The 25,625-nt window shown below is 44.2% G+C and overlaps 1 protein-coding gene across 1 annotated transcript; it reads left to right on the plus strand.

The window, feature by feature from the left end:
- The first annotated feature begins 20,862 nt into the window (after nucleotides 1–20,862).
- Nucleotides 20,863–23,462, plus strand: LOC130201712 (uncharacterized). The gene is made up of 5 exons (XM_056426803.1): nucleotides 20,863–21,100; nucleotides 21,746–21,917; nucleotides 22,029–22,250; nucleotides 22,453–22,910; nucleotides 23,223–23,462. The coding sequence occupies exons 1-5, from the start codon at nucleotides 21,062–21,064 to the stop codon at nucleotides 23,460–23,462; spliced, it is 1,131 nt and encodes a 376-aa protein (XP_056282778.1). The 5' UTR covers nucleotides 20,863–21,061.
- Nucleotides 23,463–25,625: the final 2,163 nt, after the last annotated feature.

Here is a 25,625-nt window from a genome sequence, read left to right on the forward strand (position 1 = left end):
TTTTCCGGAGACTCCTTGAATTGCAGAGCCTTGCTGGTACAGTGTGAGCTGCAGTTGCAACACAACCCAGCAGCTTCTTTAACTGAGCAAGGTAAAGTGGCGCTTATTGTGTCTCATTTAGGAAGAGCTGCAGCCTGGGCTACTGCAGAATGGTCTAGAGACACCGAACTATGTTACTCATTGGCCGATTTCATAGAGACTATGAGGCGCATTTTGACCACTCATCGCCTGCTACGGAGGCCAGCAGAAGACTGTTTCAAATCGTCAGCTCAACCGTCAGGTGGTTGATTATGCCATCGAGTTTCGTACAGCAGCAGCGGACAGCGGATGGAATGTTCCGGCTCTTCGTGACGCCTTCATGACAGGACTTTCGAACCGATAAAGGACCAGCTGGCTCCACTGGAGACACCCGGGATCTGGAATCCCTCATCGCTGTGGCCATCCGGATCGATAACCGTCTTCGAAAGAGAGAGGGCGTCGACGCAACCGAGATGTTATTCCCAGCTTCCAGAATTCGCCTCGGGGTCGCGCCGCCAGCGGAGGATTTCAGCTCATGTTACCGGACCATCAGAGGACTACACTTCCGCATGACTCCGGTGAACCCATGCAGCTTGGAAGAACCAGGCTTGCTCTGGAGGAGAGGCAGCGCCGTCTGGGAGGTTGCTGTTTCTACTGCGGCCAGCCGGGTCATCAACTCGCTTCATGCCGGGAAAGATCGTGCTCACCAGTCAAAGGAGGCGCTGGTGAGCAAGTTTCCGCAGACTTCCCTCCTCGACCTGTTACTCAGGTAGACATTTGTATTAACAATCAGACCATTGACCAGGGTGTGTTAATACACTCAGGGCTGACGAAAGCCTTATAGACTGGGGCCTAGTCAAACAGCTAAAAATAAAACTGTCCGCTATCTCATCCTGTTAGTGCCAGTGCCTTAGACGGCCGCTTGTTGTTCACTGTTACCCATTGCACTGAGCCCATACGGATTACTATAAATAAGGACCATACCGAGCATGCAATTTCATATTTTGAGTCGACTCAGCACCCGATTATTTTGGGGTTTCCTTGGCTGAAGATCCACAATCCTCACATAGACTGGCCTTCAGGAAAGTTAAGGAATGGGGAGAGGATTGTAAGGGCAGGTGTAAACTTTCGCAACCTGTTAATGCACCAACAGACTCTAGTAGGATCATTATAGATCACCCTGACTATCCTGATCTACACAAGGTACCTTCCTGTTACCATGATTTAAAGAAGCGTTTAACAAGTCTAAAGCCTTGTCGCTACCTCCTCACCGAGATTTTGACTGTCCCATTGATCTCTTACCGAGCCCCCATTCCCAATGGGAGACTTTACTCGATTTCGAGACCTGAGAGAACAGCAATGGATGAATACATCTCCTCTTCACTCAAATCAGGGATTATCCGTCCTTCATCGTCTCCAGCCGGAGATTCTTTGTGGGAAAGAAAGACGGGTCTCTGAGACCTTGCATAGACTACAGTCCACTAAATGACATTACGGTGAAGAACCGCTATCCTCTGCCACTCATGTCATCTGCTTTTGAACTGCTTCAAACGGCCAAGATATTCACCAAGTTGGATTTAAGAAATGCATATCACTTGGTTAGAATAAAACAAGGGGATGAGTGGAAGACTGGATTCAACACTCAGAATGGTCACTATGAGTACTTGGTAATGCCTTTTGGACTGTGCAATGCACCGGCCGTTTTTCGAGCTTTTGTGAATGAGGTTTTGCGGGAATTCTTGAATATTTCAGTGTTTGTGTATCTGGATGACATACTGATTTTCTCCCCAGACGCTAAATCTCATGTTAACCATGTCCGCCAAGTTTTGCAGAAACTACTGGATAATCAGCTATATGTCAAGGCAGAGAAGTGCGAGTTCCACACAGAAGAGGTGTCTTTCTTAGGATCGTAGTCTCACCTAATCATATCCAAATGGATCCTAAGTCAGTGCAGTATCCCAGTGGCCCACCAAACTCCAGGAAAAAGGTTCAGCAGTTCCTAGGATTTGCTAACTTCTATAGGAAGTTTATTAGGAATTTCAGTTCTGTTGCTGCTCCTCTGCATGTTCTGACTTCTCCTAAGGTTCTCTTCAAGTGGACCCCAGGCAGATCTTGCTTTCAAACTTCTCAGAGATAGATTCACATCAGCTCCCATACTCACCATTCCAGATCCCCAGCGCCAGTTTATGGTCGAGGTGGATGCTTCCAATGAGGGAATTGGAGGAGTACTGTCTCAACGTTCTGCAGAAGACAACAAGATGCATCCATGTGCTTACCTGTCGCGGAAGTTGACAACGGCAGAGCGGAATTATGACGTGGGAAACAAGGAATTGTTAGCTGTAAAAGCTGCCCTCGAGGAATGGAGACACTGGCTAGAGGGTGCAGAGCAACTGTTTTAGTCTGGACAGATCACAAGAATCTAGAATATATAAGAAAGGCTAAGCGTCTCAACTCCCGTCAGGCCAGGTGGACACTTTTCTTTAGTAGATTCAACTTCACACTCTCTTTTCGTCCGGGTCTCAGAATCAAAAACCCGATGCTTTGTCTCGTCTTTCGATCCCGAACCACTTGCGGTGAGCCCAAGACCATCCTTCCACTTAACCGGGTGATCGGAGCCTTTTCCTGGCAAGTGGAGTCAGGCGTTAAAGAGGCAAATGTCATGAATCCAGCGCCTAGCGAGTGTCCCAACAATCTGCTGTTTGTTCCTGAGGCTCTTCACTCCAAGGTCATCCACTGGGCTCACTCATCTGTGCTTTCGTGCCATCCGGGAGTAGCAAGAACAATGTTCAGGATTCAACAACGTTTCTGGTGGCCATCCATGAAGAAAAATGTGGCCGAGTATGTAGCGGCTTGTCCGGTGTGTGCGTGTAATAAGACCTCATCTCAAGTTAAGATGGGCTTGCTCCAGCCGCTGCCGATTCCCCATCGTCCTTGGTCACACATTTCGATGGATTTTGTGACAGGATTTCCCTCATCCAGAGGCAAGACTACGGTTCTAACAGTGGTTGATCGATTTTCAAAGATGGCTCACTTCATCCCATTGACCAAGCTTCCCTCTGCCAAAGTCACCGCAGAGGTCATGATGAATCACGTATTCAGGATCCATGGATTCCCTAATGACATTGTTTCCGACAGGGGTCCACAATTCATTTCCGCCTTCTGGAAAGAGTTTTGTCGACTCATAGGTGCCACCGTCAGCCTGTCATCAGGATATCACCCTCAGTCAAATGGACAGTCGGGCGTCTGAACCAAGAACTAGAGACTACGCTCGTTGTCTCGTCTCGCGGAACCACACCACCTGGAGTGACCACCTCACATGGGTCGAGGTTGCCCACAATACCCTTCCTCCGGCGGCCACAGGTCTCTCTCCATTCCATTGTGTCAATGGTTTCCAGCCTCCACTTTTCCCTAACAACGAGGAAGAGGTGATGGTTCCATCGGCACATGCCATGATCAGACGTTGTCGCAGAGTTTGGGCTGGTGCTCGCCAGTCTCTTCTCCAGTTCAGCTCGGATGAAGGCTGTTGCGGACGTTCATCGCAGGGTCGCTCCCTCCTACAGTCCAGGCCAAAGGTTTGGCTCTCTACCAAAGACTTACCACTCCATGTCGCCTCAAAGAAACTGGCTCCGAGATTTGTGGGTCCGTTTCCAGTGTCCAGAGTCATCAACCCGGCGTGCTTGCAACTCCCAGGACCTTGAGAGTGCACCCAACGTTTCACGTTAGTAGAATCAAGCGGTGTGTGAGAGCACACTTGTTCCCGCCTCAAGCCCCTCCACCGCCCCAGTTCTTTGAAGGGGTGGCGTTTACAAGGTCCGTAAGCTACTGGAGGTCCGTAATAGGGAGGGCAAGCAATTCCTGGTAGACTGGAAGGGTTACGGTCCTGAGGCTAGAAGCTGGATAGCTGCTTCATTTATCGTAGACAAGACTCTTATCCACGACTTTTACAATCAGCCTGGGCCATCAGGAGTTGGCCCTAGAGGTACTGTTGTGCACCGACAGATATGCTAGAGAGGTTCATGTCATTTATGTTCGCTTTCTCTCATTCCAGGCTTCCTGATTGTTTTCACCTGTCATCACACCTGTCTCCTATGCTCATCAGTGTCAGCCCGCCCTGATTGGTCCCACCTGTGTCTTGTTACCATGTGCTTAAATTCCCCTGTCTCCCAGTGTTCCTTGTCAGTTCGTCTGGTCTTTTGCCATGATCAGGTCGGGTTATGTTGTGCTCTTGAAAAGTTTTTGATCCCTCACTACGTGAGCGCTTTCATTTTGTTCACTGCAGAACCGAAAAATAAAGTACTTACAAATACTTTATCTCTGTCTCCCGGGTCGTGCAATTGGGTCCTACTTCCTAAGTGTCTGAGCTCGTAACATGTTGTTTAGTAGATGGACCGTTACTGCTTCACAATAAACAAAACACCTGGCATGGGAACAATTTCCCCAATGTATATTTAATGCAATTTAAACTACAACATTATTGAGTGTGAAGGTGAAGTGATGGTTAAATGTTGCTGTGACATTTGCACTCGTTCCTCTACGCTGAAGCCTAATGGAGTCTTTCAATGGAGCAGACAATTGTGATAACCGAGCTTTACAGGTAACTGACAGTGCTGGCTTTTTGTGAAATGCAACGCCTCCAACTTAGTGTGTTTGGTTACGTTTGATATATGTTGAACAGTATCCAACTCCTCACATTGCACACACAGAAGCCCAGGCGACTATACGAAGGCAATTAGTGTAGTTCTATCAATCATTTCATGAATATTAAGCATGATGGTAAGATGTAGCTGATCTGTTCAGAAGTGTTAATAACGAAAATACAGTCGATTTATAACCTGATTACCTTCACATTGAAAATGCGGAAGGTAATGTTTTGATCGCCGTGTATTTATTTATTTATTTGTATGCGTGTTATTCGCATAACACAAAAAGTATTAAACCGAATCACATGAAATTTGGTGGGATGATTTGTTATTATCCGGGGACCATTTAATTAGACTTTGGGATCGATCGGGTCAAAGGTCAAGGTCATGAAAAGGTCAAAATCTTCTTTTTACCATAGCACGGTCAATTTTTATCCAATTGGCATGCAACTAATGCCAACATGTTCATAATTCAATGCCCAATCTTGTGATATGCGAAGGTATGCGCTCTACCGAGTGCCCGTTCAAGTTAATCTCTGTCGTGCTTGTGGTTGAAGAAATCCTCTATCTTTGATCGTTTTTAGGCCGTTTGTAGATATCAGATTAAATGCACATTTTAGTTTTTCAAAGAATCGGTTCAACATTGTTACGTACAGACCTGTGATTGGATGCACATGTCAGTTTTAAATGGATCTGTGTTCATGCATTGTGATCAGCCTGTACTGTCAGTGTGTGTGTGTGTGTGTGTGTGTGTGTGTGTGTGTGTGTGTGTGTGTGTGTGTGTGTGTGTGTGTGTGTGTGTGTGTGTGTGTGTGTGTGTGTGTGTGTGTGTGTGTGTGTGTGTGTGTGTGTGTGTGTGTGTGTGTGTGCGTGTGTGTGTGAGATTACTGACTCAGCTGGAGAGGGCAGGCAATGATGATACTCAGTAATAATCTTCATTTCGACACGCTGCAGTCGCCAAGGCTCAGCAGCTTCACACGCTGGCAGTCTGTAGCTACTCTTTGAGATAAATGTGTCTCCTGCATGGGAACACCTTAAGTAAGACTCTACATTTTAATCTTTGTTTACCCTCACCAGCCATATTTGAAATTCTAAACTGTAAAAGAAAAAAGCTTCTTAATTGCTCTCAAAGTTGAGAGGGAAAAACATACACTTTCACAAATAACTTCCTTAAAAGCGAATTAAATTTGACGTCTGTCATAAAAATAACTAGGGATTTATTTTTCTTTCTTTCTTTTGCATCACGATAACGAATGGAATAATACGGTCTGTGAGGCGACTGTCGAATGAATGTCAGCGTTTCGCCATTTCTCAGCGTGATGTCCTCTCCCCAGATGGGCTCATTGATTTATCCATTTCCACGCATCCTTGCTGTGCATCTGAAATATGCCGCTGCAAACGCATCGTAAAAAAAAAACCCGTCCCGAATCGCCCAGGGCGCATGGGTCTTTTTGAGTTTTTGTGCCTCACGTTTCTTTCTGGATACACGGGCCTCATCGCCTGCCCACTGCGATGGCCAGATATGATTATAATTACGCCACAGGCCCGTGTTTAAAAAGCCTGAATGCCACACAGCCTCTCGTTTGGCAGCACGTCTTCTCCTGCCCCTCCCCCCCCCCCCCCCCCTCCTGTTTCTGGCTGCAGCTCACGCCGGCAAAGAGCAAAAGCTGACGCTGCAGTACATCGGTACCGCTGCAGGGGGTGAGGCGTCTCTTATTTAGCTTCATCTTCAAAGGGTTTCATTGTTGTTGGAAAGGTTTGACGACGACGGGCAAAAGAAGAAATGCGTTGCCTTTTGTGATCACCGCTCATTGTTCTCGCCAGCGGTCCGGAGCTCACGCAGCGTCCGCACTTTACCAACAGACGGTTTTCTCGAGTGAAATCCAGGCCGTGCTGAGATAAAAGTGCCAAAAAAATGTGGGAAAAAAAAGTCAAAGTATAGTCGTTGATTTTGTTTTTGCGTATGAGAGCATTTGATTGCGTAGCAGGTGATGCTAAACCCGACCCGGAGCAGCGCTGCAGAGCAAGGCCATGATGTTCAACGGGGAGCACAGCTGCGCTTTGCAAGGCCGCTTTAGTCCAGCAAAACAAATCAACTCTCGTCCGTCTGGTTTTGCACAGTCTGACTAAAACAAACCGTGAACACGACCATTTCCAAAAAATTTTAAATGCTAGAAGTCCACAGAAAAACGCTAGAACAGATCTTCCTCTTTCATTCGACGTCGCGGGATGTTCATATCGGCGGCCGCTTATATGTGTACCGCTGCAGCCTTCCGTATGAACTTACCTACGACGACAATGTAGTGATGCTCTCGGATTGTTGACTCTGGACCCGGGTCGTGGAATTCCTGCTACCGACTACGCCACTGCCCTGTTGAGACTCCGCCCACTCCTCCTCTCTACCTCCATCTGCCTGATGGATCGTGGAAGTCTCCGTCGTGGAATATGCCGACTACCAACTATTCATCCACTCTGTCATATTCATTGAATGTGTTTTAACTCTAATCTGTCCTTCTGGTCACATGACATCTATTGTTCTGTCCATCCTGGAGAGGGATCCTCCTCTGTTCTCTCCTGAAGGGTTCTTCACTTTTTTCCCCCTGAAGGGTTATTTGGGAGTTGTTCCTGATCCGATGTGAGGTCAAAGGTCAGGGATTTCTATATGTACAGATTGTAAAGCACTCCGAGACAAATTTGTGAAATTGGGCTATACAAATAAACTGAATTGAATTGGACCCTGGATCTATAACTGATTGATAATTGATTATTATTAAATGTAGATGGAGCGCTTCTATTTTAACCGCCGCACAACTTTTTCCAGTCTTGAGGCGCTCCTTCAGGGGTCCAGAAACACGCTGATTAATTACACGCCGTAAATCACATCCACGACGCTACTCAGCCAATCAAATATATTTTGCGTAAAATACGTATTCTGGTAAGCATCGCACCTCGAGCGAGATAAAGGAGGAGGAGAGAAAGGAGGTGCAGAGGCTGAACGGAACGAGTGAGAAGTGTCTTCACATGTTGTTCTCCAACAAGAGAAACATGAACAATTAATTTAAAGCTTCAGGGCAAAGACAATTGAATTACGAGAACTTTATTTCACGAAAAGCATTTATCAAAACCGTTCTCTAATTTCTTTTCCTGTTTTTTTATTCAGCTCTTATTGTAATTGAAATGAGAAGAATATTTATTTATTCTTGGGATATTTATAAGTCATCCAGTTAAATGTTAATACTGATACTAAATATGTTATGTATTATATATTTATCTATTTGACAATGGGTTGTTGACTACATACAGATGTTGAAAGAACTGCTCGGCTACGTTCACACACATGGGAATAAATCATAATGCAAGTTAGACATTGCTGTGATGTTCTGAAACTCTGCATGCGGATGTTGTTGAGCATTAGTTAAATACCCCTGGTCTACAGCCACGCATTATACTTCAATGTTGTTGTTTATGTGACGTCTGCAGATTCAGTAACATATATGAAATATATTCGGAAAACGTATCTTTTTATAGAGCCTTCGGTGAAGCCAGCTACTCATTGAACCGAACAGTGTTGTGTTTAACTTTCCATCTCTATTTCTATAACAGCTATCGGAAAACATTTTCTCCGCACGCGGATCGCTTTGTTTACGTTTTGCATCGAGTTGTCAGCCGAGACGTTTCTGTTTTTCAAAAGACGAAACTCGGACATCAAATGAGACGCGCCGAGTTCCGTTTCACTCGGGTCTCGTATCGCTGCTCACAGGCCGAAGTGCACGGGGAACGTGTTGTTGCAATACGGCTCGGTAATATTTCCCACAGCGGGGACAGAATTTGCAAATGGGGCAACATCAGTGTGACGGCCAAGGAAGTGCCATCAGTCCAGAGCCACAGGCGTTTGTCTCGCTATAATTCTGCTAAAGGGGAGCGAGCGTAAAGTGTGATGAACTGGACAGAGAACTCCAACGAGCCAAAGCGTACGATAAGACACACGCAGCTGGAGTTTAGTCCAACGCCAGCAATGCAAAGTTTATTTTGAATCACAATAAGCTCCAAAGGTGGTTCAAGACCAAGTTAACCCTCCTGTTACTTTAACATTTACTAACATCTTTTACCCTCGGGGTCAATTTGACCCCAGCAATTAAAACCTCCAGAAAATTATTAGAATTAATATTGTTTCCCAAGTTTAAGTGTGAGGTACTTTATGTTTGTTTGTTGACTACCTAAATAGCCCTTTAAATATATTAAAAAGTTGATATTTCTTATGTTTGACAGTGAAAAACAGCCTGTGGTCAAATTGACCCCAAAGAACACCGACATTAAACATTGAATGGGGTCAAATTGACCCTAAAGGTAACGGGAGGGTTAAGGGAGCAAATGTACCCCTGAATAACCACAAATCTTCAGCATCTACAGAACCGTAGAGTGCACCGACGAGCTGTTAATTATAACTATTAGCTCATGTACATTAGTGATGACGTAAGATATTGATTGTCAAACGAATGATAATCGCTGAAGCCATTTAAGAAGCAAAAATGATAAACATTTGATTGTTCGAGCTTCAAAAAAATGTGTGTATCATTTTTAATTCAATGTATTTCAGTTGTTCAGGCAACAAAAGCTCATTTGAAAATATCGGCCTCAGAGGAATTGTGAAGCCGGATTTATCAACCGTACGCACAAGATAGATAGATAGAGAGATAGATAGATATATACTTTATTAATCCCCAAGGGGAAATTTGTCGTCACAGTAGCAGCACCAATAAACTAAACACACGAGAATAAAATATAAAAAACAGGGATGAAGATATAGATGTATACAAGTAAAATATAAAATACTAAATGAAGTATATATATGTATATAAATAAAATGAAACATATATGTATATATATATATACACACACACAAACAAATATAATACAATGACTGTGCAAAGTATACAAAGTAAAATATAAAATACAAAATAAAATATATATGACTACCGTTCTTGTAGATAACAACAACAACAACACACACACACACTATTATCTAATAAAGCAACAGACGTGTTGGTTTTGATGTAAAAACTGCCTCTTGACGTTGGGCTGACTGAAGTCGTGCTTCGTTGACCAAATCGAGGTCATTCCTTTTCCAGCTGCAGACCCACAAAGCCGTTCATGCTTTTCTCTCTTCATCGACTCGAATACCGCCGTGCACTTTATTCTGGTGTCAGATGGCGAAAACATTCAAAGGCCGCTCTGGATACAGAACGCCGCCGCCAGGCGCTCAACTCTCACAAGGGAAGCGACGCTCGCCGCCCTTCACTGGCTACCTGGGAGTTCTACGCAAGATTTTAAGATTCTACTGCTTTGTTTTTAAACTCTTTCCTCTGTCTGCGGTATCCTGACTCCCAATGAGACGGACCGATGCCTGGGATCATCCGGAAGGGTCATCGGTTTCAAAGTCACAACGGGTCACTGAAGGTCACCGGGGCTTTGCTTTGGGAACTCAGACAAATTCAGTTTCCTCTTTTAAATCTCTTCTAAAGACTCACTTTTACTGACCCATCTTGCTTTACCTCGTGGGTTCTACATCTCATTACCTTCGCATTGAAAATGCATAAGGTTATGTTTTGATTGCCGTGTGTTTATTTATTTATTTGTATGCGTGTTACTCGCATAACTCAAAAAGTATTAAACCGAATCGCATGAAATTTGGTGGGATGATTGGTTATTATCCTGGGACCATTTGATTAGATTTTGGGACCGATCGGGTCAAAGGTCAAGGTCATGAAAAGGTCAAACTCTTCTTTTTACCATAGTTCAATGTTAAATTTGTATCCAATTGGCATGCAACTAATGCCAAAATGTTCATAATTCAATGCCCAATCTTGTGATATGCGAAGGTATGCGCTCTACCGAGTGCCACATTCTAGTTTGCTTATATTTTCATTGAAGTACTTTGAAACCTTGTTATATAAGGTGCTATAAATAAAGTTATTATACCGTACATGTCATGCCAACAAGATTAAGCCATGCGAGCATTTCGTGGATCAATATACAGATAACGCTGGTCTGCATAATGGCTCCAATAACTTTCCAAATTCATTATCGCAGAATTGTGACAGCATCACGTATAGCTATTTTCCAAATAATCCAATTTCAGCTCCCTGAACAGAATAATATCAGTTCAAATCTCTCACCAGATCCTCCTGAGCATTAAACACACACACGGATGAAATGTGCACGTTACAACCGCAACCTAAACAAACCACTGGAGATAAAATAGAACCTACTTTTTCACATCGGAGCGCTGAGGACGAGCACCTGCTGCCTCTTCTCTTTTTAAAGCGTCGGCGGTAACATTCGCGCTGCTAGTGGTCTCATGCTTCCTAACCCTGCTGTGACAAAGTGGGGGAGAACTCACCACTTGTCTTCGTATTTCTTTATTTATTCAGTGTGGCTTCTCATATGTTAATCATATTTTGTGTTGCTTACCATACCCGCCATGTGTTTCAGAGTCCAAAGGAGGAGGCGCCCAGCCGTTTCCTCTATTTATACGCTGAATGGTGTCAGCTGTGAGATCGTGGGGTTAGATTATGTAAAAGTATCTCGTCTGCCTCGTCCCACTTTGCAAGTCACTCCGGTCATCGCCACCCCTCCTGGGATCAATATGACTCGCCAACCTATCCTTCTGTTTTTGGACAACTTGCTCTCTCTGTATAGTCTCCTCACTATAGATTCAGATCCATTCGGTGGCTCACACATGCAGCAATGTCTCCTGATTACCTTCGCATTGAAAATGCGGAAGGTTATGTTTTGATAGCAGTGTGTTTATTTATTTATTTATTTACAGTATTTATTTATTTGTATGCGTGTTGCTTGCATAACTCAAAAAGTATTAAACCAAATCGCATGAAATTTGGTGGGATGATTGGTTATTACCCGGGGACCATTTGACCAGGTTTTGGTATCGATCGGGTCAAAGGTCAAGATCATGAAAAGGTCAAAATCTTCTTTGAATCGCATGAAATTTAGTGGGATGATTGGTTATTATCCGGGGACCATTTGATTAGATGTCGGGATTGATCGGGTCAAAGGTCAAGGTCATAAAAAGGTCAAAATCTTCTTTTTACCATAATCAAGTCATGTCAATTTTTATCCAATTAGCATGCAACTAATGCCAACATGTAGCGAAGGTATGCGCTCTACCGAGTGCCCGTTCTAGTGCTCAAGTTGAATTGGTTAATTTTTTTCTTAAAGACGATCGAGCTTCGTGTCGGTAGAACACCAGTGGCTCAGGAGAGCTGGGGGCAGCAGCGGGAAGCATTGGGAAGCACGATTGACACCTTCCTCGTCACCTTCCTAGCGACTGATTGGTTACTCGTGGAAAAATGCTCGTGAACGGTTTGACCTTGCCAAAGGGCCCCCCTCGGCTTGTGCCTAGTTCACCTCGTGGCTGCGCTTGCAGCTAGCTGAGACTGTTACATTGAGGCCACTTGAGTTTTCCAGTGTTGTATAAAGTACTCAAAAACTGTACTTGAGTAAAAGTAAAGATACCTGACTGGAAAAGGACTCAAAGTAAAAGTCAACAATTCAAACACGACTTGAGTGAAGGTCTGATCTCTGATATTTACTGTACTTAAAAAGTAATTCTCTGATCTTAAATGTAGTTAAGTATGGAAAGTAAATGTACAAGTAAATGCTTTTAAAGAAGAGGGTCAGAATTTTGAAATGCATGAAGTTCATTCTTTTAAGTGCTGTGGCCACCATGACAACGACACGGAGTTGTGTTGAACATAATTAAGTTGGCTGTGATCCATCCAGCATAATATATCGTACACATGTATACTTTTGCATCTACTATGAACTCATCATCCCAATTCTCTGAGAAGCAATATGACAAGTTGTAACGGTGCGTGTATTCGTACGCTCATTCTGACTCGAGGATGAAGAGGGCGAATGCATTTCAGTGTGTTCAGCAGACGCCGTCAACCGGATGCATCAGGTCAGTGTTCCGAGGGGACAGCTGTGTCTCCACACTCCACTTGTTTTGTATTTTTTTTGTGGTATTTTTTTATTTATTCAGTCAATCAAATCAAATACAATATAATATTATCCGATATAATATACAAAAGAGAAAGACTGAAAAGGTATAGGTAGAAGCAAAAAAATGCTTATAAATTCCTGTCCTAAATTGAAATCAAAATAAATCAGAAAATTAATATAAAATAAAGAAGAAAAAAAAAAAACTATAATTTCACATCGCAGTGGATATTGTTGAGTGAAAACAGCGCACCATGCCGCTGGAAACTGTCTGCAAACCCCAACCACCTCCCCTCTTTCACAGCGAAGAGGGCACACCGCTGTCAGCCGAGTCGTCGGAGCAGCTCGGGGAAAACGGCGCGGCGGCCTGCAGAGTGTCGCAAACCTCGTCTTTACTCGAAATGAACGAGAGGAATTGAGAAGCGGGATGGAAATGGGAAGGCGCAGCAGCATGTTATGCTGTGATCTTCCATCCTTTCTTGCCATTTCGTTGCCTCTGTACCTGTTCTCTAGCAATGGCAATAAATTGGATCCAATCCAAAGACGCGGAACGTGTCGGCAAAGTGAACCGGGCGCCGGCACCGCTTGTGCCGCCATTACCACGTCGGCTCGGCGGGCGGTCCGCGGCACACGACACGCTGGCCTCAAAGGCAAAACATCGGCCTGTTGCGCAACGGGGCAGGGGCCGTTGTTGGGTTGTAATAGTTTATTTTGAATGTGCACATGTACAGGGGAAGTCTCATGCTCTAAATTAATACATATAGAAAGATATTATAATCGGAAATATTAGGGAGAATATTGATATTGTTGTTAATGTGTTATGAAGTATAGGGGTAATGTTTACTCTATGTATATGTCAAAGGCAAGACTTAATGTATGTTAATGAGAGTGAATGTTCGTTAGTATTTCAGATTGTGGAAGCCGGTTGAATCCCGTGAAGTGACTTTAATGCGGATAAAAACAGACAGGACTTTTATTGTGAAAATACTTGTTTAGCGACTTGACTGGAAGTGACGTTTTGACCCGGGGGTCGTGACGTTTGACCTCTCCATTGTTCTAGCTGGACTTTTATCCAACAGGAAGGTGTTAGAGGCTGAACTACCTTTGAGAGGAGCTGATTGGCTGATTCTGGGACTAAGACTCTGGACCGGGGAAAGATCGTTCTCTTTGGTCTTGACCCGGGTTCTTCCAGCTGCTTCCTGTTGAGCCCGGATCACCACGGAACCCACGATCCTGAGCCTCGATCATTTGTTTACACTTCTTGCCATTAAATGTTGTTGAACTTAATTCACGCGCATCCGGAGCCTGATGTCCATCATCTGCCTAGTGCCCAGTTCCTCTTATACCGTGTGTCACACAGCTTGTCTAGACTGTGTATTGCTTGTTTTGAAGCATCAGGTTTGATGAAATGGCGAAGAGGAGGCAAATCGGAGTGAAAGCAGGTGTGAGACAATGAGACGATAATAAGAGCGCCGCGCCTTCATTTCCTCCGGCAACTCTTTGTGCACCGTGGACCTGGAGGCTGTTCTAGCATTTTGATTGAGTCCCATTGTTGGTCAATATTGCCTCTTTCTCTCTCCCATCTTCTTTTTCTCTGCCTCTCCCTGTAATTTCCCTCGCCACGTGTCTCAGCCAGACATCGGTGGACGTCAGCAGGCTGGGGAACAGGCGTTCATTTGAATGCATTAACGCCTCGACGTCGGCCCACGGTTAGGACTCGTCCACCGCCTCGTGACCGGCCCAGCGGGAGGCGGTCCCTCATCCTCGCCACCCCGGCTTATGACACCAGCTCCACAAATATTTTTTAAAACATTTTCTTTACATTTATATTTTATTTGTGTTCAGAATCTCACATACACATATTTAAATGTTTCAGATTCTATGTATAAAGAGAAGTAAAACATAATTTTTTTTTTAAACGCATACAAATAAAGAAACAAAAACAATACCATAGTAACAAAACTATAAATAAAGCAGGGAGAAATCATTTTCCACAGAGTAAAGAAATAGTCAGGCCATTTATCTGTGACATAGTTGCACCACTTTTGCCAGTGCTGAAGAAATGTTTTATATTTTGTTATTTTTTTATAATGGTTTATTACCTTCGCATTGAAAATGCGGAAGGTTATCTTTTGATCGCCGTGTATTTATTTATTTATTTGTGTATGCGTCCTCCCATAACAAAAAAGTATTAAACCGAATCGCATGAAATTTGGTGGGATGATTGGTTATTATCCGGGGACCATTTGATTAGATTTTGGGATCGATTGGGTCAAAGGTCAAGGTCATGAAAAGGTCAAAATCTTCTTTTTACCATAGCACAGTCAATTTGTATCCAATTGGCATGCAACTAATGCCAAAATGTTCATAATTCAATGCCCAGTCTTGTGATATGCGAAGATATGCGCTCTTCGAGTGCCCGTTCTCGTTTAATAAGGGACAGTGCACATTGATAAAAACATTTCAGTAAATGTGCCAGAGTTAGCCAACAGGCTATTTTTCATCTGTAGTCCCAATTTTTTTTTCTCCATTCTTTGGTTCACATGAGCTCCATTCTGTAGATTCCACAACAATTTTGAAGAGAAAATCTTTTTGAGTTTGACACCGAGTGGAGGCTGAGACACATGAGAGGAATCTCTGGAAGGATTCACTCCAAAGCGGGCAGCGGGACATTTGCTTCAAAGGATAGGAGTCGGGAATCAATGCGCCATCTTTTTTGGCACGCTGCCGGGAGACGGTTGGGGTTAGGTAACGCGTTCCTCAAGCTTCCGGGTAAACCGGTTTTGGAGACCGGAATAAGCGTTGTTCTGCTCAACCACGGCAACGGCAGCCAGTTTGCCATGAGCAAGGCAGTAAATGTCCAGCTGCTGCTGCTGTGGAGCTGCTTTGTGGATGCGCTGTTGGACCGCAGCCAGGGTACAAATCCAAACCTCAGACATTTACTCCCCCTCTGGTGCCGCTGTAAAAAGAAAGAAAGCAAAAGGCATTTTCTTTGTGTTCCTCCTTGTTAAACTTGGCAAGCGTGATGCGAATACAATTTATTTTAACACAAAATGGGACATAACGACGTAAATACATTCATCCCGACTGCACAAACGAAACCGTTATTTGGTACGGTCTCGTTTCTATTGGTACGGCGTGATTGAAATTTAGAAATGGAGTCCAAATTGCTGGCTAAACTGCAGCGAAAGCACAAAGTGTGCTGGGAAAATGAGTGTGACAAACTCCAGTATCGATCTTTTTAGTCGCACGTCTTTTGGTACACAGGAAACGCTTTGGAGCATTCTGTGTGCCGTTCACTGCCACAACCCCACATTACACACTTAGTTTTTTTTCCTCGCTGTATTCTCTCAAGCTTCTAAATTCTTCGAAGCTGAATTCCATGAATGCAATTTTTTTTAATTACATATTTTAAAAAACAGCATAAATAGGGATGTCGTATGTGTACTGATTGTAAAGCCCTCAGGTAAATTTGTAATTTGTGATATTGGGCTGTACAAAATAAACTGAATAAAACACTTTAACACAGGGGTCAGGAACCTTTTTGACTGGGAGAGCCATAGAAGCCAAATATTTCAAAATATATTTCATTGAGAGCCATATAGTATTTTTAACGTATAATAAATAAAATATGTCTTGCTTTTAATGCGACTTCTGGTGCTGCATGATGCTGGTGGGGGGGGGGGGGGTGCAGGTGACTTTTTCTTTGCTCCGGCCCGAGACGAATGACATGCTGCTGGTTAGATACGATCAATAACAGACGTTTAGTTTAATAAAAGAACAAAGACGTGCTCTTTAAGAAAAAGGACCTTAAATTACTTCTGCTGTCATCTGGCGCGATAGAGAAAATTACAGGGTGGCGAGCGGAGATTTTTTTTTTTTCAACTCAAAATTGTCTGGGAGCCATATGCCGTCACCGGAAGAGCCACATATGGGTCGCGAGCCATAGGTTCCCGACCCCTGCTATAACCACTAAGCGTGAAACCCTCGCGGACACACTACAGCCGGATGAAAAAAAAGGAAAAAGCTGCTCGAGTCGCGTATAGATCCATGCAGCATCTCCAGTGTCCATAGCAGCCGTAATGTTTCTGTCAGAACAGGCTGAAAACATCCCCAATGTCCAAAACAGAAGCTAAGTGAAGAAGTTTGAGTCCAGATCGTATCACATGTAAAAGAGTGAGATGAGGAGTACCGAGTAAAGACATGAACACTTGGATCAATAGGTCACTTCTTAAAGGACCCATCGTATGCCCATTTTTCCACAAGTTGATATGGTTCCTTGGGGTCTTAATGAAATGTTTGTAACATATTTTGGTCAAAATACCACAAGAATCATTTCAAACAGCATCCTTTTTACCCTGTCAAAAACACCTCCCCACAGATTTACCTGTTTTGAGTGCCTGTTCCTTTAAATGCTAATGAGCCAGCTCCCCCCTCCTCCACGAGATGCGCTCGCCGAGCTGCTGCCTGCCCAGCTAGCCATTACCTTTGTAGAAATATGGCTCCTGCAGATGAAGATGGCATCGTGCAACCATATCGTTTTGAACCAGTCAGACCCTGAACAAGAAGAGGCTCCCGAACAAGTTCCAGAAGTTAGGGCTCAACAGGACGTTTCTGAATGGTAAGTTAACTTTGTCACTTCTACATTTTTTTTTTTTGTACATTGGCTAATCGTTGTATTTGATGACTTCTGACTTATTTGATGACTCATGTCTGTAATATGAACACAACGTTCAAATAAACTTTACCTGCAAAGTGGTGGTGGGGGGCGGTCCAAGGCCATAGAGCCAGACTCCCTACATGGGCGTGCTTCAAAATCTACGTAGACGTTGGTGGTGATCCCATTGGACGCACTCAAGCATATCGTTTCTGACAGAGGAACCACAACAAGCCGCGTGAGTTGTTTTTTTCCAGCGTTTTTGTGTTGGGAGACATGCCAGATACCCAAATTAACGTATAGAAGCACTAAAAAAGTGGAATTTTCATAATATGTCCCCTTTAAAGCACTGAAGAAATGTTAAATACACACACCACAGCAGATCTGGTGAAGCATTTCAATTTTTATGTTTTGGTATTCTATTGATTCAGTTGAAGCAGGTCGTCTTTGCCTGGCAGGCGACCACCGCGAGCGTTTGACTTATCCGGCTCTTTATTGGCGGGACATCGTTTGTCAGGGCCAAAAACATTTGAAAAGCCTTGAAACATTTCCAATTAGCATATTACTTTAAAAATAAATTATTCTGATCTGCATTCTATGAGTACATTTTTCTCGAGATGAAGCAACTTCGACTGCTTGACTGTGTTCGCGTTGTCCGTTCGTCTGTCCGGTCCGTTCTCGTCGACCTGACGTCTCACGAATGTCCGGACGGAAATTCCTTTTTCGAAAGTTTCGAAGGCGTAAACGTCCACGTGCCCTCGATGAGACCTAAGACCTCGATCTATAACCCGAGAATGTTTATGCTATTTATGACGGTTCAACACAAACGTCTCATCGGATCGAATGACGACACCTGGGCCGACGTTAACGACCGCGAGGCCGTGATTCTAGTTCCGAATGCGAATTAATTGAAGGTATTCACGAATGCGGCTCGTGCATCCATCCAAACAGACCTATTTACTTTACACTGCTAGAATACACGTGCTAATAAAACTCGTAGCCGGCTATGCTGTCGGCGTCGGGCCAAAGTGTCCCGCGTCGCTGCTTTAGAGACTTTCCTTTGTGCCGTTTCGGCGTTGGCACCGGTGCATCGGTGCATCCTCCCTTCCTCCATGGACCCGCTGCAGTTTGCTTATCGCCCAAACAGATCCACGGATGATGCTGTCTCCCAGGTACTGCACACCACACTCTCTCATCTGGACAGCCAGAGGGGGGGCTATGTGAGACTACTGTTCATTGATTATAGTTCAGCTTTCAACACCATAGTCCCCTCCAGACTGGCCGGCAAGCTGATTGAGCTGGGACTGAACACCCCCCTGTGTGCTTGGATCCTGGACTTCCTGACCGCCAGGCCACAGGTGGTCAGGGTGGGCAGACACACCTCCAAATCCCTCACCCTGAACACAGGATCCCCCCAGGGTTGCGTCCTCAGCCCCCTACTGTACTCCCTGTACACACATGACTGTGTGGCCAGGTTCAGCTCCAACACCATCATCAAGTTTGCGGATGACACAGTGGTGGTGGGCCTGATCTCCGACAACGACGAGAAGGCCTACCTGGAGGAAGTTGCTGATCTGTCACTCTGGTGCCAGGACAACAGCCTCATCATGAATGTCACCAAAACTAAGGAGCTGATTGTGGACTTTAGGAAGGTACAACAACAGAGGACGTACTCACCACTGGGGATTAACAGGACTACTGTGGAGAGGGTGAGCGGGTATAAATACCTGGGAGTCCACATCACCGAGGATCTGACATGGTCAACAAACACAGACACTCTGGTGAGAAAGGCAAGGCAGCGCCTCTACCACCTCAGGCAGCTGAGGAAATTTAAAGTTTCCCAGAGGATCCTTCAGTCCTTCTACTCTGGAGCTGTAGAGAGCGTCCTGACAGGAAGCATCACAGCCTGGTTTGGCAACTGCTCCGCTCAGGACAGGAAGGCTCTGCAGAGAGTAGTGCGTTCGGCTGAGCGCACTATTGGAACTACACTCACCACCCTGCAGGACTTGTACACCAGGAGGTGCAGAACCAGAGCCGGCAGGATCATGAAGGATCCTCACCACCCCAACAACAGACTGTTTCAGCTGCTGCGGTCAGGCAGGCGCCTCCGTAGTCACGCTGCAAGAACAGAGAGACTGAGACGGAGTTTCTTTCCTCAGGCCATCAGGATTGTGAACTCCGACCTCACCAGGACCCCCACATAGACCCACACAACTGCCCCTCTTAGGCACACACACACACACACACACACACACACTTACTGTAAATATTGTGTTGTTTTTTATTTGTAAATAGTGTGTACTTGTTGCCCTTGCACATTCCTGCTGAGCATTGCCACTTTCATTTCACTGCACACCCTGTGTGTGTATGTGACAAATAAAACATCTTGAATCTTGAATCTTGAATCTTGAATCCCTCTCAGAAGATTTGTAATCCATCCTTGAACTGCAGTGTTTGTTTTTTGGTTTTTTTTTAGACAAAATCCAGAAGGATTAATCCAACACTGTTTTCTGTGATTATCCCATTTCCCCAAGGCATGTTGTTGTTGGTCCTGATGCCTGGGGACGGAGCCTGTCGTCTTGCGTACAAGCCAATAACTGTGTGATGCTCTCGACTGCGTCGGTTAACACGGACGAATAAAATCTGAAAGTGATTACGGGAGAGCCGAAATGGAACGCAGCCGGTTGGCTGTGGGAGCCGACGCTGGACTGCGATCGGCAAGTCTGCATTAAAACGGAGGGACTGTCGGTCTGAAACCAACAAGAGACGCCATCGTCATGACATGAGGAAGCAGACCCGGCGGCATGGGCGGGCATTGGGGGGCCGTGCCCGCCCAATGAGTGAGCCGTGCCCGCCCTGGACTAGAAGCTATTTATTTTATCTTATTTTATTTGGGTTTTGTTTTTTTCGTCGGAGTAGCCTGCCATCATCTTATTATTCCTATCTCGACTCGTCGATCCTATAATTCAACCAATCCAACCAGCCTAGCAACGTGTTAGCCAATTACAGGTAGAGGGGGCGGGTCACGGGTCACTGAATCATACTATCGCTGTCAACAGATCAGTAACGTTACGTCCCGCCGTCGCGCGTCGCCACCAACCGTTATGGATATTCGAATTTCTTTCAGAAGAATAAGGCGGCTAGCGTTCATGTCAAGAGGATTAACGATGCGGACGGGAACGAGCAGGAAGCAGCACCATACAACACCCATTCCACTGGAACGATGAGCACGGAAGTCAACACTGAAGTAAGCACTCATGCTAGGAGGGTTAGCTACAGCAACTAGGGAGCACAAGGACTGGGAGCGCCAAGCAGCGTAACATTAACTCCGCATGCAAGAAACGTGAGTGAAGACGTCAACAACAACAACAACAACAACAACACGGTTGACGGTAACATTCCTGCAGCTGCGAGGAACAGCAACAGGTTATTGCAGCCTAGTGACCTTGGCACAGAGAAGCCCCAAAGACCGTCCATGCAGAACTTTCCTCCTCGCCTTTTCTCAGGAAAAAAAAGGTCATTTGCAGTTCCTGGTATGGAAGCTTTTCATGGATGGAGTATTCAGTTCAGGCAGATGCTGCATACTGCTACCCATGCAGAATGTTTCAGGGACCCAGATCCACTGACTCAACCTTCACTCTAACTGGGTTCCGTGACTGGAAGCATGCGGTGGAAACTGGAAAAGGACTCCACAAGCACGCTGCATCCAAAGAGCACCTGACTTGTGATGCCATGTGGAGGGACAAGGAAAGACGGATTCACACAAGTAAGGAAATCTCAACATTAATTAACACCGACCAACTGCAGCGCAACAGATATTATCTGTCTGCAATTATTGATGTTGTGGAGTTCCTTGCTGTGAACCAACTGCCCTTTAGAGGTGACCACGATGCATACAGTGGAATGAATGAGGATGGATGTGGGCTATTTTGTCTCTATTTGAGTTTGCATTAAGGAAAGATGCAGAACTAGCAAAGATAGCCAAATCTATTCCTCACAATGCAAGATACACAAGTCACGACATTCAAAATGACTTAATAGACATAATGAGTGCTTTAGTAAGAGAGCACATAGTAAAAGAAGTGGGAGACTCGTACTACACTTTAAAAGCGGATGGAACCAGAGACCCAACAGGGAGAGAGAATATCTCCATAGTTCTCCGCTTTGTGAATGAACTGTGTGAACCAACTGAGCGCCTCCTAACAATAGCCACTGCTGACCAGGAGATGCAGTTACATTGACTGACACCATCATAGAAGAACTGACCACAGCTGGCCTGAGCCCTGAGAAAATCCTCAGTCAGGTATATGATGGTGCCTCACTCATGTCGGGTAAACATGGAGGAGTACAGAAACTGCTGCAGCAAAAACTGGACAGAGAGATACCATATGTCCACTGTTATAACCATCAGCTGCATTTGGTGGTCACCCATGCCCTGGCAGCGGAAAAGGCAGTGATGGATTTCTTCAGTGTGTGTAACATGCTGTACAAGTTCTGCAGAAGACCGACCGTTGCCATTCTCTACAAAGGAGAGACACTCAAGCGCCTACTGGACCAGCGATGGAGTGGACATTTTGCTACAGGTATGTTGATATGGACTGATGGTCCATAGTTGATAGTTGATAATGATGATGCTCTATGTTTGTGATTCCCTGCCTGAAGATATTAAAGTTGTTGTTTTTTGTATTCTACAGTCTCAGTCATTCTGAAATCATTTGATGACCTATCCACACTGTTCCAAGAGATCACCAGCACCCGGGCATTTGGAGCAGATGTGCGCGTTGAAGCAACGGGGTTGTGGCATAGCATGTCTGAGCCCAGCTTTAAGTTCATTGCTGAGATGGTGCACAAGATCCTTTCGTATCTTGACCCCCCAAATAAGATGTTGCAGTCTGAACACATGGATCTGGCTACAGGTAAAGAAAGAATATATTTTTTGTTAGTCTAGAAAAATGTAATTAAAAGTGTACTTATGTACAGTATCTTACACAATATTTTAGAACTTACTGTTGGATGTGTTTGTTTTGTTTCATTTCTCCGTCTTGTCATGTAATGCTGCACTTTTAATTTTGTTATATTCTGTACAGTAACAATAAGGAGGTTTGTATTTTCTTCTAGGTTTGCAGCTCATCAGCAGTGCATGCACCTGTCTTGAGAATATCCGCACTGAGACAGAATTCCAGACAATCCTGGCACATTGTGACAATGTTACAACAAGACCATCAAAGAGGAAACGCACACAAAACTCTGCCCTTGCTGACTATGTTGTTGAGGAAATCTGCACACGAGTAGATACTGATGATACAGAGCTACGCAGGATTTATTATAGTTGTATTGACTCAGTATGTGGGGAAATGAAAAATCGCTTCGGGAAACATAATTGTGACCTGATGGAGGCACTCAATGCCCTGGATCCTGCACAAGCGACATTCTTGGATGCCAGCAAGGTGAAGCCTTTACTTGACCTCACCAAGACACCTGCTGTGGACTCTGAATTCGAGGTGGCCCGCAACTTCCTCAGGGCACAAATGAAAGAGTCTTCTCCACCGGATGAGGAGAAGTGGACAATGAAACAGGTGATTAAGGCTAGTCGAAAGTTCAATTTTGTTTTATTGTATTCAAAAATCTCAAAAGCTATAAGGCTCCTTTTAAAAGGATTAAATAGCCTTTAATGTCATGGCATGGTCATTTGGGACCTTTAAAACACTGATATGTTTTGGCATCAAGCCATCATCAAGCAGTCAAACATCACATCTAACATGATTAGGTTCAATGAGATGAGCATTTATTTAATTTTTCAACTGCATACATATTTTAATGTATATTGGTGTCTGGGGAATCATTATGGTTATTATATTGATTTCAACCTAATTTCTCAATCCTTACAGATTCTGAAACAGTTCCAGAGGCCGCTGGAAGCAATGCCCACCGTCTTCACAGCATTTAAACATGGCCTGACTTTTGGAGCCAGCACCGCGTCCTGTGAAAATTCGTTTTCCACGCTCAAAAATGTCTACACAGAACATCGCCTAACTATGCTTCATCAACGCAAGGCCAATCTGATCCAGTTGGCATTTGAGAAGGACTTGACTCGAAATTTAGGAATGAGTGGAAGGACAGTGTTTTAAGGAGGTTTCACACAGTCCACAAGCCGCCTGCCACTCTACTAAAAGTGAGTTATTAAACCTTTGTCTGTTTTATTTCTGAGGTCTCCTCCAGGCTTTTAAAACCTAGACCTCATTTCCTCTCTCTCTCAACAAACAGGGTTACCACCAGCATATGAACTTTGCCTGATGTGTGAGGACAACACCTCACAGATCCATCCATCCATCTTCATCATCTTTTCTGAGGTTGGGTCATGGATGTAGCAGCTCCAGCAGACGACCCCATACTTCCTTCTCCCTGGCCACATCAACCAGCTCTGACCTCATAGATACTCCATATTTTGCGTTTCTTGCACACTGCAAAAACTCACAAACTTACCAAGAATATTTGTCTTATTTCTAGTCAAAATGTCTCATTACACTTTTCACTTTATTTATTTTCTTTTAATAATAAACTGGCATATTTTTCTACTTATTTCAATTGAAAATTAGCAAGTGACAAGTGAAAAACAACTTACTTTTTGGGTAATGTGTTTTATTTTCAGTGAAATTAGACATTTTGACTGGAAAAAAGAGAAATATTCTTGGTAACATTTTGAGTTTTTGCAGTGCAGGCAGAAGGGTAACACTGCTTGGTGCTCCTTGTGCTCCCTAGTTGCTGTAGCTAACCCTCCTTGCATGAATGCTTACTTCAGTGTTGACTTCCGTAATCATCGTTCTAGTGGAATGGGTGTTGCATGGTGCTGTTTCCTGCTCGCTCCCGTCCGCATCGTTAATCCTCTTTGCAGGAATGCTAGCCGCAGTATTGTTGAGTTTTTTTGTAAATAGTTATTGGTTTTCTTTCTTGTGTTAATGAAAGAATTAAGTTATGTTACCTAGATTTTATTTTTGATATTATATTATATTTATTATAATATAATTATATATATATATTATTGAGATTATATTTTTTGTCTATTTTGTCTGTTTCATTTAAATAAATAGACATAACACTACACTACTGTTTGTTTGTTTTTGGATTTGGGGATGAACTGCCCCTTTTAATGAGAGCCAAATATGAGTTTTTAGCACCGTAGGAATAGCCACAGAGCCGTTGAAGCAAATAAAATGTAGCATGAAAAAGTGTGACCCCCCCAAAAAATTTAATGCCCCCCCTCTAATTTGTTTCTGCAGCCGGGTCTGTGAGGAAGACTGTTCTTTCTCCTTCATGTGAAACCATGTGATCAAACAGCTGTCTCTGTGGTCACTGCTATAGTGTTATTTACTCAAATAATCTCGTTTTACATTATCAAATGACCATTTCGTCCGTACACCAGCTTGACACTTGTAACGGCAGACTACAAGTCCCAAGACATAGCAAAAAAAGCAAAATAAAAAAAGTTTTTTTCTCCTTAAAAGTGGGCTTCAGGCTAAAGACACATCTCTTCAAATTTGAAACGAGTTTACAGAACACTTGCAGAGTCTTTGATCTCAACATTTACTGTCTCCGCATAAGCAAATCCTAAGAGGAGCCCACCGCCCACTCTCCTCAGGAACACACACACACACACACACAACTCAACAGAAGTTTAAGGTTGTGCAGATTATTCTTTGGAAACAGCGTATGATCCTTCCCACGTTTCTGAGTGTCAGCCGAACAAATATGGTTTTGGATGAAAGTGTCCCAGAGATGCTGTAAAAACTCTCCAAATAAGCTGGAGCAGGCAAAACGACTCCCGAAAGAGACACCGCTCAAAAACTAATTTCTCATCCAGAGTGCGAGTTTAACGGCTTGAGAAGAATTCAGGCTTTTAACGAAAAAAAAAGGGGGTGGGGGGGGGGGAGAAAAGCACCAATAACAGCTGTCCGTATGAAGAATTTAAATATTCTCCATGATTTATAGGGTGCAGCTACAGACGTTATCCTTTTATTCTGGGTGTATGGCAAACACATGTCAACACAAAGCAGGCTGAAGTTCATAATAATACTAATAACAACAGAGCTCGTCGTTTCTCCCCAAAACCCAGACACACATGGATTATTCTTTGTTCTGAAAGACCAGCGTGAGCACATTAGACAGCAGGTGGCCTCAAACACACCATGCTGCTGCAAGATGGTCTCTTCATTGTTACCATGAGAGGCACAGACTATCAGTCTGGGTCTGCCTGCTCTGTGCTGCTGCTGCTGTTGGGCCCTCAAATATGTGCT

The sequence above is a fragment of the Pseudoliparis swirei genome, chromosome 11 (genome assembly GCF_029220125.1).
Source record: "Pseudoliparis swirei isolate HS2019 ecotype Mariana Trench chromosome 11, NWPU_hadal_v1, whole genome shotgun sequence".
NCBI lineage: Eukaryota > Metazoa > Chordata > Actinopteri > Perciformes > Liparidae > Pseudoliparis > Pseudoliparis swirei.